Source organism: Anneissia japonica, unplaced genomic scaffold (assembly GCF_011630105.1).
Source record: "Anneissia japonica isolate Jap-2015-1 unplaced genomic scaffold, ASM1163010v1 scaffold285029_len54657_cov198, whole genome shotgun sequence".
In the NCBI taxonomy this organism is placed as follows: Eukaryota; Metazoa; Echinodermata; class Crinoidea; order Comatulida; family Comatulidae; genus Anneissia; species Anneissia japonica.
Window position 1 is genome coordinate 30,236 of NW_022746391.1, and position 19,115 is coordinate 49,350.

The 19,115-nt window shown below is 36.3% G+C and overlaps 1 protein-coding gene across 1 annotated transcript in view; it reads left to right on the forward strand.

The window, feature by feature from the left end:
* Nucleotides 1-15,990, forward strand: part of LOC117120204 (cysteine and glycine-rich protein 1-like) — a 43,263-nt gene extending 27,273 nt beyond the window's left edge. The window contains exons 3-4 of the mRNA XM_033265219.1: nt 7,646-7,778; nt 15,853-15,990. Coding sequence (XP_033121110.1) covers nt 7,646-7,778; nt 15,853-15,975 — 256 coding nt within the window. The 3' untranslated portion in view covers nt 15,976-15,990. The remainder of the gene's footprint in view (nt 1-7,645; nt 7,779-15,852) is intronic.
* Nucleotides 15,991-19,115: the final 3,125 nt, after the last annotated feature.

The following is a 19,115-nucleotide window of genomic DNA, read 5'->3' on the forward strand; positions in this document are numbered from 1 at the left end:
GCGAAATTTGATTGGCTAAATCTATGGCAGCCATCTTGGATGGTACACACACACACACAGATGTAATGAAACTGTATTTTTTGTCGCTCCCTAGGAAAATTCAGGAGCGCTATGACTGCTCTCCTCGCATCATTTTGAGGAGCGCGGAGGAGCGCCGGCGCGATCGCGCGCCTTTTAAATCAAGGTCTGGATAATATCGTGTTATCGTCTAATACATTTGTAAAATTTAAGAATGCACCGCGTGGGTCGCTTTCTTTGTTATGAGGTAGTAGTATACGTAGCAGAGTGACGGCAGCAATCTAAGCCTAGACTAGTGCCTAGATAGTATACGTTCTTGATCATCGTAATGAAAACTTCGGGTGGGCCCTACAGGTGTGAACGATCGGACCCAAGATAGCTTCAAATATAATTGTAGGCCGAGCATAGAGAAAATATTAAGTATAAATATTAAGTATTGGCTTATTTTTATTGTAAGAACGAAAGTGATGTCAATAAATAATGTTTGTAAAGGGTCCCGGTTGTCGCAGGTTAATAAAATTTAGTTCAGACGAAAGTAGAAAGCTGTATCTTTCATTCGGTACACGAATTAACCGTGTCCGGTCATGTCCGGTCGAGATATTAAGATCATAATGTGGCCCAAAATCTGTTCGTTCGGCCTTTGTAGCGCGCTCATGTGTAAGCCTAGGACTACGCTTAGTATCATTTGTAGTTTACGTCCAAATTACAAATGAGATTTGAAGTTGTCTTCTTTGCTTGTCATTATTCTAAATATTTGAAAAGTAAATCAATTACCCTAACAGTATTAACTCACCATTCATCATACTCACTATCTGATCAAAATTATGTACATTCATCACTTCACTAAAATTTCATCTGTGCATGATCCAGGATACAAACAAATATTACACTTACGGTACCGTCAAGTCTCACCTGTGTATTTATTACCAAATTAAATTTCTACTATTTACATAAAGCCCATCCAACAATTTATGACAGTTCCTTCATTTTTTTAAATTTTGCCACTTTCATTCTTTTAACATACACTTAAAAAAAAACATTGGTTTTTATCCAACATTTACAACTATACAGCAGTTGCTTTAAAGCATTAAAAAATTTGGTCTCCAGGTCTTTTGCCAATAAAATGACATGCTTTGCATTATGTGACGAGTCATTGTTGATGCAATAGCCCTTCACCCCTCCAATAATAGCATCGTCTTCCAAAAGTTTACTTGCCGGTCAACTACTAGGCTGCGTACAGGCCCTAGTCTATCAGCAAGTTGTTGGCCTACATGTATATGGCAGGCTCTACACTAGGCCTACTAACTTTTATTATTAATGAATTTGAGAATGTTAATATTGCCTAGGGCCTTAATTGTGTTCTGGTACTGGCCATCACGAATTATTCGCCATCACGACAGGTACCAGTGGTAAGCTAAGGCCTAGTATTCACTAAAACTAACATAGCTAGGCCTAGGCCTTTTAAATTAAATATCAAAGATCAAGAAGATCGTGTAGCCTCCTCCTAGGTCGATCCTTGGCTATTTCTAGATCTACTCCCGGTCTAGGCCTACCTAGCCTGCAAGAATTAGGCCCATATCGGCCACTACCTATAGCGGCCGCCCTCCAGAACGGCCGCCAATGCGTGTATATGTATGGAACGCCGATGACGCATTCACAATGCAGTACATTGTAGTTAAATGGTTTGGAATAGGCCTAGGTCAAGTAGGTTTGGCATAGGCCTATGTCAAGTCGGTTTAGAATGGTGTAGGACCGGTTCGGCCGTGAACAGGTTCGGCCGAGATATATTTGTATGGAACACCAAGTAGGCGCAAGCTATTGCTGCTACAGACTCAGTATCCATTATTTCGTGTTTCATTGTTAGGTATTTTTATGTTGCCACGTAATGAATGTGGCATTATTATGCTGCCATTAGTTTGCCAAAACAACAGTGGATTTTATTAGGTTTTGTGTAAGTCCCGTATCAGTTAATAATTAATGATTTAGATGGCATATATTTCGCCCTGTAGGCTAAAAATAATACACTTGCACACTCTCTTCAAAACACACATGCCAATTATAACATCACCATTTAATTGGTTTTCTATTTTTCCTGTTGCCTCCAGTTCCTATAGGCCTAATTAAGGCCTAGACCTAAATCGATATTTCAATCACGACAATCTCGCTCGTGATACGTTGCTATGTTATGATTGTAAGAGCTATCGACGCATGCGCGTTTGCCGATTTCACCTTATCTCGTTGTCAAGTATGTTACGTATCGGTGAGATAATTACGATCGCAGCGAGGAGGTCTGTACCTTTGATCTTTGCTCGATGTTACTCCTTCTGTTCTATTTTGTCTGTGGTCCTAGTAGGCCACTGCCACCACCCCCACTCCTGATATCGTTCCGAACTACTGTAAAATTAAATTCTGTGTACCTAGCTAGGCCCTATGCCTACGAAATTTTTTCAAAGAAATTTGCTAAAAATATTACTATTTTGAGCCATAAAGACTCCCCCTGTATTTTTCAACCTCCACACAAATATAATATATATATATATATATATATATATATATATTGAGATCCAGCGGGCCGTCACTGATGCACGGTAGAGATTGCATCTTTAGATCTCCGATCTTGTTCACAAATTCACGGACTAGTGCTGTCTCGTAAGAATTTTGTAGGACGCGTTAAGAGTGACAAAATATTCTCTGTATCTACTGGAACCGAGCCACATAGCTTGTATTCCACTATTTGCATTCACACCTGGGCTGTGTATATATATTGCCTTGGTTTGGCTCTGTAATCATTGGTGGTCGTGGGACTGGTTTGGGCCCTACTTAAGCTGGTCGAACGTTTCGTTTGGGTCTATACCCTAGCTGCACTGATGAGGCCTGAAAGGCCGAAACGGATCCGTCTGCAGATATTGGGATTCCTTCCAGTGGATACTTAGTTTATTTTGTCATTCAGATCGGATTTTCTCTACTGTTCAGTTTTAATTTTAAATAGTTTTGCATTATGTGGCCGTTTGCTGTTTTATGGGTTTATCCCATTTGCCTTTCAAAATTTATATATATATATATTATTTACGTATATATATGTATATATATATATAGTATGTGTATTTATTTATTATTTAGATTTATATATATATTATTTATATATATATATACATATATATATATATAGACGTATGCATATATATACATGTATACGTATATATACATGTATATATATATATATATACGTGTATATATATATATGTATATATATATGTACGTATATATATATATACATACGTATATATATACGCGTATATATATTTATATATATATATAGGGCCTATATACTTCTTAAGTCATGTATCATGCATAGGAACGTTGACGCCTGCAAGGCTTTCGTTATTGTTATTATTATTGTTATGACCTACATAATTCATTGTGTATTGTATTTAATTATTAATTTTTACTAATAAAAAAATGTTTAATTTTAACTATTATGTTTAAAAAATAATAGGCCTACATTTGATCACATAATTTACAAAAAATATGAAAAGAATGGATATTAAATTATTTAATAATATAAATTAAAGATTTAATTTCTATTCTTTGTTTTGCATAATTAAGCCCACATTATGAAATATATGTATTTATTAAACGAATTTGGTTTCGAATTGTTTTATTTTTTAATTTACCAATTTGTATATGGTCCTACTAATATTTTATATAACATTAACAGCTTATGTAACAAAGTAAAGACTTCCTAGGCAACCTTAATGGGTTCATTGAACGCTGGCATAGAAGGTTGTAGACCGCACAAAACACACGCTGTATATAGTCTTCAACGTATCCAGGCTAAAGAGACAAAGAATAGGTTGAAGAAAAAGTTAAATAAAAAATGATTTCTTAGGGTAGCTTTGCAAATTAACTCTAAAAAATTATAGACAACAGTTACATGCGAAAGAGTTTTGTTTACTTTTACGATGTTTATATATCGTCGCGAGGGTGCTGTATATTTACAATTCAAAGTCATATAATTACTAGAATTCTATACGGTATCTCAGTGAATACAGCATCTATAAAAGCTATTCCTATAAAATACCAAAATATACTTGATAAATTTTATTATTAAATTAGTTTATTTCTATAAAATTGAATACATATTTTCACAAAATTTTGCGGCCATTGTTGCTATGGACTATCCTAAAAAAGTTCATGAAGTAGCTGCATGGAACGTGCACGCGTCCTATTGTAATAAAAATCGCGTTCTAAACACTTAAGCCTGGTTCTCACGAGAGCCGTAGTATCCAAATCGGGAGCTAACCGTTAGCTCTAACCGTTAGCACCTGTGTGAGAATGCCCGATTGGTTAGCGCTAACCGTTACCTGTGTCCGGATACCGCTAACAGTAAGCAAGCGCTTTCGGTTAGCACGTTGAGCACGTTTCTATCATCAACCAATCACACGTACGCGTTTACAATTTCCAGTTTCTTATTGGCCAGTTATTCGATCATCATATTCTTGGTATCGGGATATTCTCGTATGGACGCACGGCAGCTAACGGTTAGCAGGATCCGGATCCTGCTAACCGTTAGTTGCCATGTGAGAACATAGCCTTAAGCCTGGTTCTCACGAGATCCCTTGTATCCTGATCGGGAGCTATCCGTTAGCGCTAACCGTTAGCACCTGCGTGAGAATGCCCAATTGGTTAGCGCTAACCATTATCGGTATCTGGATACCGCTAACGGTTAGCAAGCGCTATCGGTTAGCAAGTTGAGCGCGTTTCTATCATCAACCAATCACACATATGCGTTTACAATTTCTAGTTTCTTATTGACCAGTGATCATCATATTTTTGGTATCCGGATCGGGATATAGCAGGATCCGGATCGTGCTAACCGTTAGCAGCCGTGTGAGGACATAGCCAATATGTCGTGATTATGTATGCAATGAAACAGCCGTGAATAGTAAATGGATGACAATTCAAAGCCAATGTGGTGTTTCTCGAAAACCTACCAACAAATGGCATAAGTTGAAAAAGCTCCTCAGAGCAATGGCGATTGAAATAATGATAGAGTAAACCGAGACATGCAACATTATGCCAATGAGCCAAAGGTTCCAACCTACAACCAAGCTCTGGTCCGATCAGATGGATAACTCGACGTTGGATTTTCTCAAGAAAAGATAACAGGCGGGAGCTCCAGACCAAAACACGCGAGTCGAGTGGCCGAGCGGTAAGGCAGTGGCGCCGCTAGCTACAGCCTAACATCGGCGCTGGTTCCAGCCGCTCCTCGCCCATGGTTCGGTTGGTAGAACCAAGTCTTCTCGGATAAGGACTTAAAATGTAGGTCCAGTGTATACATCTGGCTTGTGTGCATTTTAAATAACCCATTGCATCTTTCGGAAGAGTACCCCAATGTTATGGTTCATTTCAGCCCCAGAATGATGTGAACATGTATCTACCAAGAAGCGCCTCTTTACGGCAGCTAGGTAGTCACGAACTATGCCCATACGCAATTCAGCACAATGACGCTGCAAGTTATGGGTTATTCTCCTACCTCTACCACCTCTACCAAACATGGGAACAGTACTCTAAACAGGGTCTGATGGTTGATTTGTACAAATGAAATACTGCCTCAGGTGTAAGGAATCTGCTGGCCCGGTACGATGTGATGTGTTTCTAGCTATGCATTCAATGTGATTCCTCCAATTCAGAAGAGATGTTTAGCCCTAGCAATCTAATGCAAGAAAGAACATCCAGCTGAGAGGAGGCCATCTCAATAGATGGAAATTCACGGTTTTTTGATCCGACTGATGGTAAGCAGTTGAGTCTTCCTGGGGTTGAATGTAACTCTCTAATGAGATCCCCAATCCAAAACTGTTTCCAAATCACAATTAAGAATGTTTGCATAGTGTTGTCTGTTATGTGCACTGAGATATGACACAGAAAGTGTTGTGTCATCAGCATAGATTAAAATGTTAGAAATAATATTGTCAGACAAGTCGTTAATGTAAATAATGAAAAGGATGGGGGCCAAGCAGGGAACCTTGAGGAACACCTGTTCAATCAGCAACCACCTCTCGCTCCTACATAGTTGAAACGGAGAGAGACCGAGTACGAAGGTACAGACACGATTGAATTCAATTGAACAAGGATGTGAGTGTTGAAAGAGGGGATGGAAGTAGTTAACAGAATGAAAGTGTTGATAATGAAATACCCAACAATAGGCAATGGTTAGAATGTAGAAACAAGAAGTGGTAGATTTTCAAAACTTCCAGTAAAATTAGATTTGTAAAGTTGACTGTTTAATGCTTACTAGTTTTGAGTTAGTTATAACATTATATAGAATGTTAAATTACAAGTTCAGTATGTTAAAACATATTAATCCAAAAGTTTTTGAGATAATGTTTAAAACTCAGAAAGAGGGAAGTAGTGAGATATCCCATGAGTCAATGTGCGTGACGTAGACACGCATGAGGTGGTGGTATAATATGCCATGTTGCCCGGTGGCATGATATTGTTTACTGAATAAATAGTTATTGTTTTGAAGATAAAGACGGTTCTCTGTGTACTACTGTACACAGAGAATGTGAGTGGAATCATCAGAGAGTAGACAACACCTTACAGTCTGTACATTATTTAATGTTATGAATAAACATGTTGCGTTGAGTTGTTATAATACTCAGGTAGTACATCTTTAATCATTGGGCCCACAGTTGTTATCAAGGTCTTCCCCAAGTGAGAAGATATTGACACATAAAATACAACAGTGGTGACATGGATGAGATCTAGGACAACAATTGTTCTCTTTGGGCTGCATCAGAAAACCATGCGACTCTAATCATACTTTATTATGCATGATATTGCTAATGCTACAGGCTAAGAAACCAAGTGCCTTTATTAGTGAAATACGTTACTAAAATGCCTAGTATACCTTCTGAAGACCTTCTGGTGGAAGTGGTTGGCGCATCGGTTGTGGCTTGGACTCTTAACCTTGAGGTCAGGGGTTCGGAACTCTCACTGTGCAAGTCGCTTGTGTCCTTGGGCAAAGCACTTTATCTCTACGTTTGTCTCTCTCTACCCAGGAGTATAAATGGGTACCCAGTGGTTTACTAATGGGGAGGAAAAAAAGGTGGCGTGGAAAGGAACTGGCCACTCTACCACACAATACCGAGGCTTAGTACAATGGGCTCACAGCTCATTCCCCTACGTTCAGTAATGAACACGGGACTACCTTTACCTTATCTTCTGAATAAACGGTAGATAAAACATAAGATGAACTAAGGTAATTATTTGCTTTTTTGTCTTATGCCAAGTATTTAAAGTTTGGGGCTGCATACAGAAGAAAAATGACTCGCTGTAAAAGTGCTAAATGTTAAACTGAATAATTAGCATAAAGAATGTGGCAGTATTATATACTTTAGTATAGAGAAGCCGGTACTTATACTTATTGTAAGTCAGTTCCCACAATGACCTACCATTTTAAAGCTTATAGTATGATTGTATTAAAATGTCAATTTTCTTTATGGTCACTGGTGCTGGTTTTTGGCATGACAAGTCCCATATAGCAAGCACAACATTTTGTTTTTTTAAATACAATATCAAGATAGTTTTTCAAAACAATTTTTATCTGTTCAAACATTTTCAGGAGTGGAAGTGGCATTGCTTGTGCCTATGTAGCTTCAGATATGTCTGTAACTCCTGCAGGACCAGGTCAGAAAGCTTGTCCACGATGCGGAGGTGCTGTCTACCCAGCTGAGGAAGCTGTAGGTGCTGGCGGAGTAAGTGATTGTTTCAATAAACTTAAGTTACCTGATGCTGGTACAGGAATATGCTCAAGGGATTCTTCATTTTCACTTATCTTAATTTTTCTAACTCTCGAGGATGTGCTCGTTTCGCTTGCTTACCCTAGTACGCAGAGTTCTCACCACGCTGGTCGGTATCCAGCACTTAACATTTCCAAACAGTATTTTTGGCTGCTGGCCACCACTGTTTTTGCATTTGATAGGCTAACAAAAATAGGCTAACAAAATACTTTTGTTACACGACTATTAGAGTTGGGAGTTGTTGGTTAACAACTCATTGGCTATAGACAGTGGACATGCTTGCTACATTAGATAAGACAAATTATATCGGTCCATTACGTATGTGAAACACAGGTGAGCACTAAATTACTAAGGAGAGCAGTTGCCTCCCACTCAAATAAACTCTCACACCAGAGCCTCATTTGGAATAAACCCTTCAGGATGCGGAATATCGCGTTTTTTGGCGTCAGCTGTGTATAACCACACCTATTTTAATCTCCAAACTGTTTCCAAAATTTATGTTTTTATCTAGTTTGAAACATTGACATTATATTCAAAACTTTAAAATAAAGAAATTTCAACTTAAAAATACTTGTATTCTCTAGGAAAACCCTCATCAAAACATGGTATTACCTAGGGAAATCCCCATTTTTTTCTAGGGTTGCCATAGTGCGAGTTAGCGAGTCATCCAGCGAGGCATGCAATTCATGCGAGCCATGAAGGTAATTCTTGCAGGACGTGTACTAACAGTGCGAGTCATGCGACACACACAAAAGTCCACAATAATAAACACTTTGCCTGGATGAAGTAGGAAATTAGCGGGAAAAAAGTAAAGGAAAATTAATTTTTGGTTTTTCTGAATCAGTATATCATATAGTGTCTCAGAAAAAAAATCCCCATTCTTAGAGCTTGGGCAATTTTTTTTATAGCACTTTAAAATTTTGACATAAAATATCCTATTTTGGGCTAATTAAGATGGGGGTAAGGGAAATAAATGTATGTTTTTAGTCATTTTTACATATGCTATGTATATCAAATGTAACAAGGACTTGGCTAAATAGTTACTCCTCAATCTCGTTAAAAAATTTAATCAGAATAATGACGTCATCACAAAAAATTCCAAGATGGCTGCCATTGTGGCGGTAAAACTCTTTTAAAATGTAAATTTATCTTTATTATTATCAGAGCAATTTCAAAACAATATATATCCATACACACACACACACACCTGTCTCTTATACACATCTAGATGTGTATAAGAGACAGGTATATATATGTATATATGTTTTTTTTTTATTCCTGTATATATAATATTGTATTGGGATTATATTGTACTTTGATAACAACAAAATTATTTTTACATTAAAAACATAGTTTTTACCACCTTAATGGACGCCATCTTGGAATTTATCATGATGACGTCATCATTCCGATCAAATTTTTAAATGATAGTGATGAGTAACTATTTAGCCAAGTTGTTGTTACATTTCATATCCACAGTTTATGTAAAAGTGACCAAAAACATAAATTTATTTCCCCTACCCCATCTTAAATAGTTTAAAATAGGGTATTTTAGTTCAAAATTTCAAAGTGCAGTAAAAAAATTGCCCAAGCCTTAGGCATGGGGATTTTTTTTTCTGAGACACTATAGGGTATGCTGATTCAGAAAAACCAAAAATTAATTTTCCTTTACTTTTTTCTCACTAAAGTTCATTTCAGCAGTTTTACAACCAGACTACTTGTGTAATTTATAAAACAATTAGAATAATGATAATAACTACTTTTAACATATTTTTTTGGTTATGACTATGTAATAGGCTATGTAATATTCATTTCACTCACGCTGCCCATTCACCCCATGCATAGAGGGAGAACCTTATTTATTTTTCACAAAATAAACATAACTAGCAAATCGTAGTAAAGCGTTTGGGTGGTATATTAAACTTTCTGCAGCAAGATTCTTGGCAACAAATTCCAACCAATCACGGAGCAGAAAAAAATTTACTGCAGTGAGTTTCAGTTACCGCTGCGAGTTTAGCGTCCTCCATGCATATTTTGACCAATCAGAGGCCAGAGAACTAGCTGCAGTAAATTTCTAATTGAACTGCAGTTCAGGAACCGAATACTGAGCGATATTGCACTCCATAGACGTCTGTGTATTTTCTGCATTAAATTTCCGACCGTGTGGGTTTCAACAACCATTTCAGTTTATTCAAACTTAAATATTAATTTAATATACTAGAATATAGTGAGCATATTTATTTATCTATTGTTCAATCAATAACAAAAGCCGATATTGACTCAAAATATTCTAGGCTTAACTAGTCATTATTACTACTCAGTACTGACGACCTGCTACTCCAGCGAATCATGCAACAAAATAAATCACGCACACTGTAAACAGAACCCAGAACCACGTGATACAAAGTTAACGCATGGGGAGATAACATATGCCATTCTACAGTTAAATTAAAGTAGAAGTAAGTATTACAACTTCAAGAAAACTCATGTCTTATAGTACACATTATTTTCACAAATTTTTATTCTGAAATTATAACAGTGAACACTGCATAGCAGTATCATTCTTTCTATAACATTACTAGCCTCCCAGCAACAAGATGCCGTGCAGCGAGTTTACAACCATGTGCGTTTTGTGACGATGTTCGTGAAGCTGCTCACGTGACTTCAAGGAAAAATTGTTTGTCATCGAAGTGGGTTCAAACACGTTTATTAATGAACGTAATGTGAAAATATTTATTTAAGCAACCCAAACCATTGCTTGAATGTTGTAGGAATCCTTGTCGCACTGTGAGTGAGCATAATTACAATACCAAGCCAGCAAATCTAGACTAATTAATTGGGGTAGCCTGGACCTAACCTGACGATTTTCGCCTTCGTAGTTCGCGATCTAGAATTTTTTAGGAGCAGGTTCATGAAAGGTGTATAGGCTGCACCCTGAATTTCATGGTGTAAATCGCGTATAAAATTTGCGGCTTTATACACCGGAATATATTGTAGCTTCAGTTGCAAAATTTGATAGATTTTGATTATGTACAAAGTTTCAAAATACAATTTTTGGTATTAATTTTTGTTTTAGTTGCCTGGTAAATCAAGGAGCGTGGTTGTTGCTCTCCTGAAAGCATGTTCAGGAGCGTGATCGCTCTCACGCTCCTTAAAAATGATGGACTGATTATATCAATTAACGTCTCCGTGGTATGTTAATTTGAAACCCTACTTCTGACGTAGGCTTATTATTGTTGCTCTATATTGAGCAACACACGATCGAATCAGGGTTGCCATTTGGCCTTTTTGACGGCCAGATTTCTCAAATCTGGCCGTATAAAATTTTGCCTGGCCGAAAGGTCAGTGATATCGTGTTATCGTCTAAGACATTTTAATAATGTGTGTAAAATTTAATGAATGCACCGCATGGGTCGCTTTCTTTGTTATGCGGTAGTAGTATACATGGCAGAGTGACGGCAGCAATCTAAGCCTAGCCTAGGGCCTAGATAGGGTAACATTTATTTTGACCATGATGACGTCATTAAAATGTAAGAGAATTGTCTTAGCTATAACATACTCAAAGTTGGAAGACGATCGACCAAGGATAAGCGAGATATGCTCAAATGCGTATTTTCAAAAATGACGTCATCGGTATAATTCAGTTTTATTGAATTCAGATGGCAATATGATGACGTCACAATGTCCGATCAGCCATTATGATCTATAACTCATGTGCTTTCAGAATATGTAATAAAAATTGGGGGTCACATCCTATGGAGCTATAACTGAATAAATATAGGCCTGATTTTAGCATAATTATTTTCACTGTATATCAGCACAAAAGCTCGCAAACATCCTTATGTTTGATGTTGACATTGCTATTGTCCATAAGATGACCGTAAGAATGGAAATTTGTGAAAACAATGTCAGGAACCCAAAACATGTAAAAAAAAAAAAAAAATCAGCTTCCGTACCTGCTGCGTGCGTAAAAATGCGCGCGCGTAGTGGAAAATTTAGGAAAATGTTGAAATGCTCAGAATGGCCTAAAACGTGCTCTAATTTAGTCAAAAAGTGATTTCGAGTATTTTGAAATTTTGACGCACGCGTACACGTGCGTTATGAAGCGCACACGTAAAATTAGGGTATATTACATTCAACATTAAATGGAAGTTAATGCCCACTTAATACGATTTCGAAATTGCAATTGGTGAGGCTGATGTGATCGATAATGTAAAAACGCAAAATTGCGCGTAGATGACGTCACGCATGACTGAGCGCGTTGAAAAGCTTACTGTGACTCTTCCAGACCGAGCCAAATTGATCAATGAAGGACCGTGTGTGTAGCTCGTAGCAATTTTGAGATATCGTGCGAACAAAAGGGGGAGAAAGAAAAAAAATAAGAGGATGATGATCCTGACAAAAACAAGAGGTGATCCGCTCGAGAAGCGGATCACCAATAAATAGTTTAATTAAGTTATTATTGCGTACTTGAATATATAGGCACTGCTGTTTTTTTTTTTATGTAGAGCGCCATATAAATGCTTGATGTGATCACTCGGATTTGCCATATTAATATTTGATAACAGGCCCTTAAAATTACTGCTAGAAAATGACTAAAATTTAATAAATTTAAATCAAATATAATTAAAGAGCAAATTTAATAATGTAGCTGAGGGCATTTAATTTATGGTGTTAAATTAATTATAAGAACAACAGTAAAAAATTAACATTGTTCTGTGTATACTATTTAATTTCTTCAATTTCAAACAAATGACGCTGATTTTCTTGTAATTTTTGTATTTTAAATGAATATTATATGCCCACTATTGTCTTCTAATTGGATTAAAATCTGGCCGAATTTTGGCCGATATTGAAAAAAAAGTTTGGCCGAATTTTGCCATGAGATGGCGTGTGTTTTGCCGTGAAGCCTGTAGACTATCTGGCAACCTTGGATCGAATTGGGTCGCATGAACCACAGAGGTTTGTTGTTCGTAAATATTGTATGTGTTAAATTATAATTACTATTTGTTAATTAACATAATTTAATTTGGTATTTATTTCAATCATTAAATATATTACTGAATCACTGTGTCAACTTTTCCAAAACAGTGATAGAGTTGGAAATATACCTAATTGTTTTCTTTTTACTCTACTAACGTCATGAAAACATACGACTTGAGCGAGGTTGTCTATTCTGCTCTCTGCATCCACCCCAACCCATCAGTACTTAAAGTACAGTAGAGTGGCACGTGCTCACTGCATAGAACAGCATGGTCTTTCTCTCAAATCAACTGTCAATGTTGTTTTGAATAGTGACGATGTGGGAAAATACTGTATGTTTGAATATAAAATTAACAATACTGTATTTTTTTTTTTGACTCACTGTATTTATGATGAAAAAATATCTTTCAAGAAATACATGCATATTATTCTATGCAAAATGATGGATGAGGATTCAGGTTGTTTACTTCTTGCTCCATTCTCCGTAGGGTGTATCACGTGGTCTCTGCACAAACGTGGTCTTTCTCTTTGATGTTTTTCACGCTCGATCATATCGGGGCTTAACATGACTAAAACGGTTTGGAAGTTTGTGTTGTTAATAACAATGTGGGTAAATGTATTTGAATATAATATAAATTGTATTCACTTTTTTGATGATTGAATATCGTACAATATACAGGCTTTAAGGCCTAGAAGAATATCTTTTTTATTTTGTGGTTAATGATTTTTATTTAGCATGGAAGTTCCATATTGAGGCATAGCCTGGATAAGTTGTCAAGTGTGGTCTTTCAATTTATGCGAGTAGTAGAGTAAAAGAATACACATATTTCCAGCTCATAATATCACTTGCATGTTGTGATCGTGGTGTTGCATGTATAAATGGTTGAGGTTTGGTTGTTAAACACCTTACTTCTTCGTATTCTGATGTTTAAGTATAATTTTAGAAGTGTATTTTAAGTGTTTGTCGTACAGATACCCTTTATTTCCAATGGAGACAGAATTTTGTGTATATATCTCAAATAATTACACTTAACTACAGTACATTGAAAAGCTCAAAGTTTCTCAAAATGGTAATTCAATTATAGCGAGTCACAATTATAAATGCATTACAAGCAATAGCCTCCAGTCCAGACATTTATCTATTTAGCATTATTATGTAAATAATATGAGACTGCAAAACAACTGACTACTAAGACACTGCTAGAGAATGCGAAAGTAGGCTTTAACCGTAAACATCAGCATGTGCTTGCGAGACAGCTACTCTGGTGGAAAACGACTGTAAAAGTCATTATTTTTCCCTCAAGGTGAAATATGGAATGATATTCACTTCGGGAGATTGAGACTTTGATGTTGATAGGCATCGAATCCCAGACGTTTATTGAGTACCATTTTTTTTACATTATGTCTACAGACTTTGAAATAAGCATAATTATAATAGATACCTGAGCACACTCAGAGAGTGTATACCTCTGCCCACATTATAATTCATCTGTATAAAATTCCCATGCATTTTTCCCTTAGGGGGAAAAAATTAAAGAATGAAAACAGAATCTCAACCTCCACTGGGATTCGAACCCAGGAGCTGTCGCTACAAAGCAAACGTCATAACCAACCAGACCACAAATGCGTGTTTACTTATGTGCCATCCTGTAGACGTTTAGATCCTTTAATAATTGTTCCTTGGACCATTTTAGAAATTTTCCTTCAGATCCATTATTTAGTTTTTGAGCTAGTCCTGGAACGTTCCATTTTAAGGGTCCCCATATTTATATCGTACACCTGAACATCACAGAAATAGCATACTTTTTTCCTTGGCTATGATGAACCCTTCCAGAAAGGTTTCAGATGCATTTATATATGTTTTTTTAGATATCTGGTCTGGAATGTTCCCTTTTAAGGGACCGCATATTCACACCCTACTCCATATCTTCTCCAAAATTTAATAATTTCTTTATTTGGATTGTGACAACAATTCTAGAGTTTTTGTTCCGATCCATTGATTATTTTTGAGATATTTACATGTAGGTCTGCACCCAAGTCTGAATCAGAGGGGGACAAAAATACACATGGATCTCAACAATCAATATTAGCAAATTCGGCCAGTAAACCAACAGTTAAACCAAGATAGTATTCAAGATCTGCTGTCCCTGGCAAGTTATCAATCTACTTGGAATACTTTTTGCAGAAACACTATGCTGTAAGGAGGAAGCGGATTGATGATTGATGATGATCTGAATCATCACCAAAATTTAATCATTATTCCTTCTCTTTTAGAAAGTTTCATTCAGATCAGTTCAATAGTTTTTGAGAAACCTGGTCTGAAATGTTTCTATTTTAGTTGTCCTCATATCCACACCCTACTCCGGTTCGTCAGCAGAATTTAATTATTTTTTCCTCGGACCATGACAAACCATTCTAAAACGTTGCATTCAGATCTATTGATCAGTTTTGAGATAATCAGGTCTGGGACGTAAGCAATTTAAGACTCGACAAATTTATACCCAAATCTGGATCGTCACCAAAAGTTGATGTGAATTTAATGATTTGATATCAATATCTTTTAATATTATTTTAATTTTATTCTGTTTTCACATATACGATGCAGTAGCAAGGTAGGGGAGGCTTTTTTCTAAGTGGTTAAAATACTAATAATGACCATTAAGTTTTTTGGCCAATGGACTACTTTTTTGACATAGCGGTTACGGTTTTGCTTTACAACCTTGAAGTAAGAGGTTCAATATTTCGCTTGTGTCCTTGTCTTGGGGACAAGGCACATAACCTACTGTCGTTTCTCTTCAGCACAGGAGTACTGTATGTGGGTACCAGGTACACGTAAGCTCAAACACAAAATGTGCTGATTGCAGTTCCAATATTATTGAATCTCTCCAGGGAGCTGAGTATGTGTTCCATTTGTGCTTGATCCAGTTACTGGGGGTAGTAATGTGAATCGCTTAGAGCCCTTGGTATAAAGAGCTGTTATTTATTACTTTTCTTTTTTTTTACCTCTACACTATTATTATATGAAATTTATTTCATGCTTTGCTAGACTTGGCACAAGAAATGTTTCAGATGTTGCAACTGTAAGAAAGGCTTGGACTCAACAAACTGCTGTGATAGGGAAGGTGAAATATTCTGTAAAGGTAAGTACAATAAAGTATACAGTAATTGAATAAAACAGTTTTTTGAGAGTATAATAATTGCTACTTTTTATATTATGTTTTTATAGTAGGTTGTATATATTTTTGTGTCTACTGCCCTTTTGGGTACCAGTTGACACTGGAAATTTTCTTGTAAAAGTAAATCCGTTGGAGGTACAAGCAATAAATAAAAGTGAACAAAATAAGCCTATGAGATATGATGCCATATGCCTAGATAAGACATTTCCCTAAAAGAAATAAATTAAACAATCTGTTATGTGTACAATTATTAAAGTGAATTGCCAACACTTCTTCCAGATTCTTTGTCCTGTTTATGTTACCTAATGTTATTAGTGTTTGTTTGCATGTTTATGTTATTGTTTTGTGTTATTGTCTTTTGCATTTGGATGTGTTGTGTTATTGTTGTCATCTCATGTAAGTTTGGGAAGCAGTGCTCTAGAATACAACAAAATAGAAGACTGCATGAAATTTAAATGAAAGTTTAACACAGTAGTTGAAGGTATAACAACAATTGACAGAATATTAAAAATTGATTATTAAGTTTGCATTGAAATACGGATTTAGTTCGCATTCTCAAATTTCGTACTCCCTCTTCCCAGCCTACACCCCAGTAACTTAAAGATTTTCTTCTACATGTGAAAAATGTCAATAATGATAGTAATATTAATGATGGTAACACCACCAAAAATTAAAACAATAGACCCCTTGCAATGTTTACATTGGCCTATGTGAAACGCTGGTGGCGCCCTACCCTGGTAGGCAGAAGATTTACGAAGTTTTTGTGCCAGCTGTTGTCGGTGAAACAATTGTCGACTCATCAACTTGCGTGTGTTCTAACAAACTCCAAAAAATTTCAGCACCAGTTGTTTTTCCAAGCATGCACACCAGCCCAAGACAGTGTTCCTAATTCTGCATCAATAAAATACGGATGATAGCATATGAGCTGGGCATTTTCCCTAATGTCAGCCGATTCATCGATTGCTTGCATAATGCAGTTGGTACGTCAAAGTTCTCATTTTATGGTTTTCGTAATTGCTTTGCCCAGTTTATCGATGCATACTTCTGTTGTTGTATTGTACATTTGCAATTGCTGTATCTTTTTTTTTTATCAATTTTTTCTTTTAGTTTGTCATCTTTATTGATAGCTGCCATCGTTGATGTTTTACATCAATTTCAGAGTTGGAGAAGGGTTTTCTTCTTCGTTAGAGTGCAACAGACACAGAGTGAGGCTTTAGTAGCTTTCTGAACAGATGTGATCTAATTATCTGTTGACTAGCCTCAAAGCCTTCTTTTGTTTTTTCTCAATTCTGTATCTTCATGAACCTTGCTTCCAATGCAAAAACCTTTCTAAAAGTTTTCCTTGTGTGTTGTATTGTGTCTTTTGATGCTTTACTCTTTTTTTGCAGACACATGGTGATTGCATTTGTTGAACTTGCTTTTCCTGTTGCTTCATTCAAAATACACACATAATTTTCAGTCTCTTTTAATTGCGGTTTCCAAATAAACGCTCCAATTTTTTTTTAAGGAGTAGCCATTTCGTATGATGAAGAATGACACCATTTCTTAAGTAATGGCATACAGTGGTTTAATCATCCAGACTAAATAATTCCTTTGGCCTAAATTTAGGATTTTGGCTAATCATCGCATGGCGCAATACACATTCCCACATACAAAAAAGATACATCAGAAGAGCTACCGAGAGATTGTATTAGACATGCTGTAGGGTTCACGCACGATCTATTTTGAAGTGTGATTGCAGCATAATACTCAATGACAAATGAGGGATACTATGACCATGGACCTTTCAATAAATGAGGTCCATGGGAAGGCAAACTATTTTAATAGGTTTGAATTTTGGTGCTCTGCTTTCTTATTGGTCTTTGCTAATCAGTGTTTAGGTAGAACAAGGTTCCCACAACAAATGCAGAATATATGTCAAAAGAAATGCGGACGTAGCAAAGTGTTCGAAAGTCGGCCGAAAATAGAGTTATCTCTAAAAATAGGCCAACAATTCTTGGGAAAAAATATTTATTTTCAAAGCAATATTGTGAGCTTTAAAATAATGACAGGCATAATGGTGCTGCACTTAATAATCCTAGTGATAGCACCATCTAGAGTGTATGTAAAGATAACCTTTGATTGCACAGGCCAGAATATCATTGTAGTTCATATCGTTTGATGAATAATAGAGTACAAAACAACACAAGCGGTTTGGCGCAGCAGGAACGGTTTGGTCTCCCAACCTCGAGGTAGACTTTCAAACCCTCGCTGTACATTTTGCTTCTGTCTTTCAGCAAGGCATTTATATGCATTGCTTCTCTCCACCCAGGAGTATAAATGGGTACCTGGTGGGTTTCCTGCTCCTGACTGATTACCAGCGGCAACACATAGCATGTAGACCCAATGACCAGGGAAAAGAACAGCGCTTTAAAACCTCAAGGAAGAGGTCCATTATAAAATACCTATACCAGTACACAGATATGATATAGGAGCTGTATTAGTCCAATTATTTACATCAAATAAACTTGATTATAATAAAGGAAATAAGACGTATGTAGCACCTTAGACAATTATAGTTTTATTTTTTTAAATGCTTAAAGACCCAGTGTCTGAAAATTTCCCCCCAAAATTTAAAAAAAAAAAAAATGTGCATATATACATTACTTTAATTTTCATAAACCAGTCATTTTTGGTTCCTATGCTTGCAAGCATAGGAACTTTCAAAATCCTGCTCGTGTGTATGTAGTATGTACGTTACTAGTATGTTACGCAGTTTTTTGTAAACAGGCAAACGTGACTTTCCAGACATCTATTTGTTTTGTGCGTCCGTACCCAAGCTAATCTGGTGTTGTGCACTATTTCATAGTTTTCTATTTTGACAAATATTAAACCCATACTAATACCCCCCCCTACTCTTGAAAAGACTAGTAAACTGTACTAGAAATTGCAAATTGCAAGTGAAGTGCTGCGAAGTACAACTGCATATAAATGTTCTTCGAACAAAATTATTTATGCGAGTCAATGATGAATAATAAAACTATAACAAATAATATGAGACACGACCCATTGTCTATATTAGAACACTTCTCATTGGGTAAAAAGTCGTAATTTTTCATTTTTGTCAAAAAGTGTCTATAGTGTGGTGAATTAT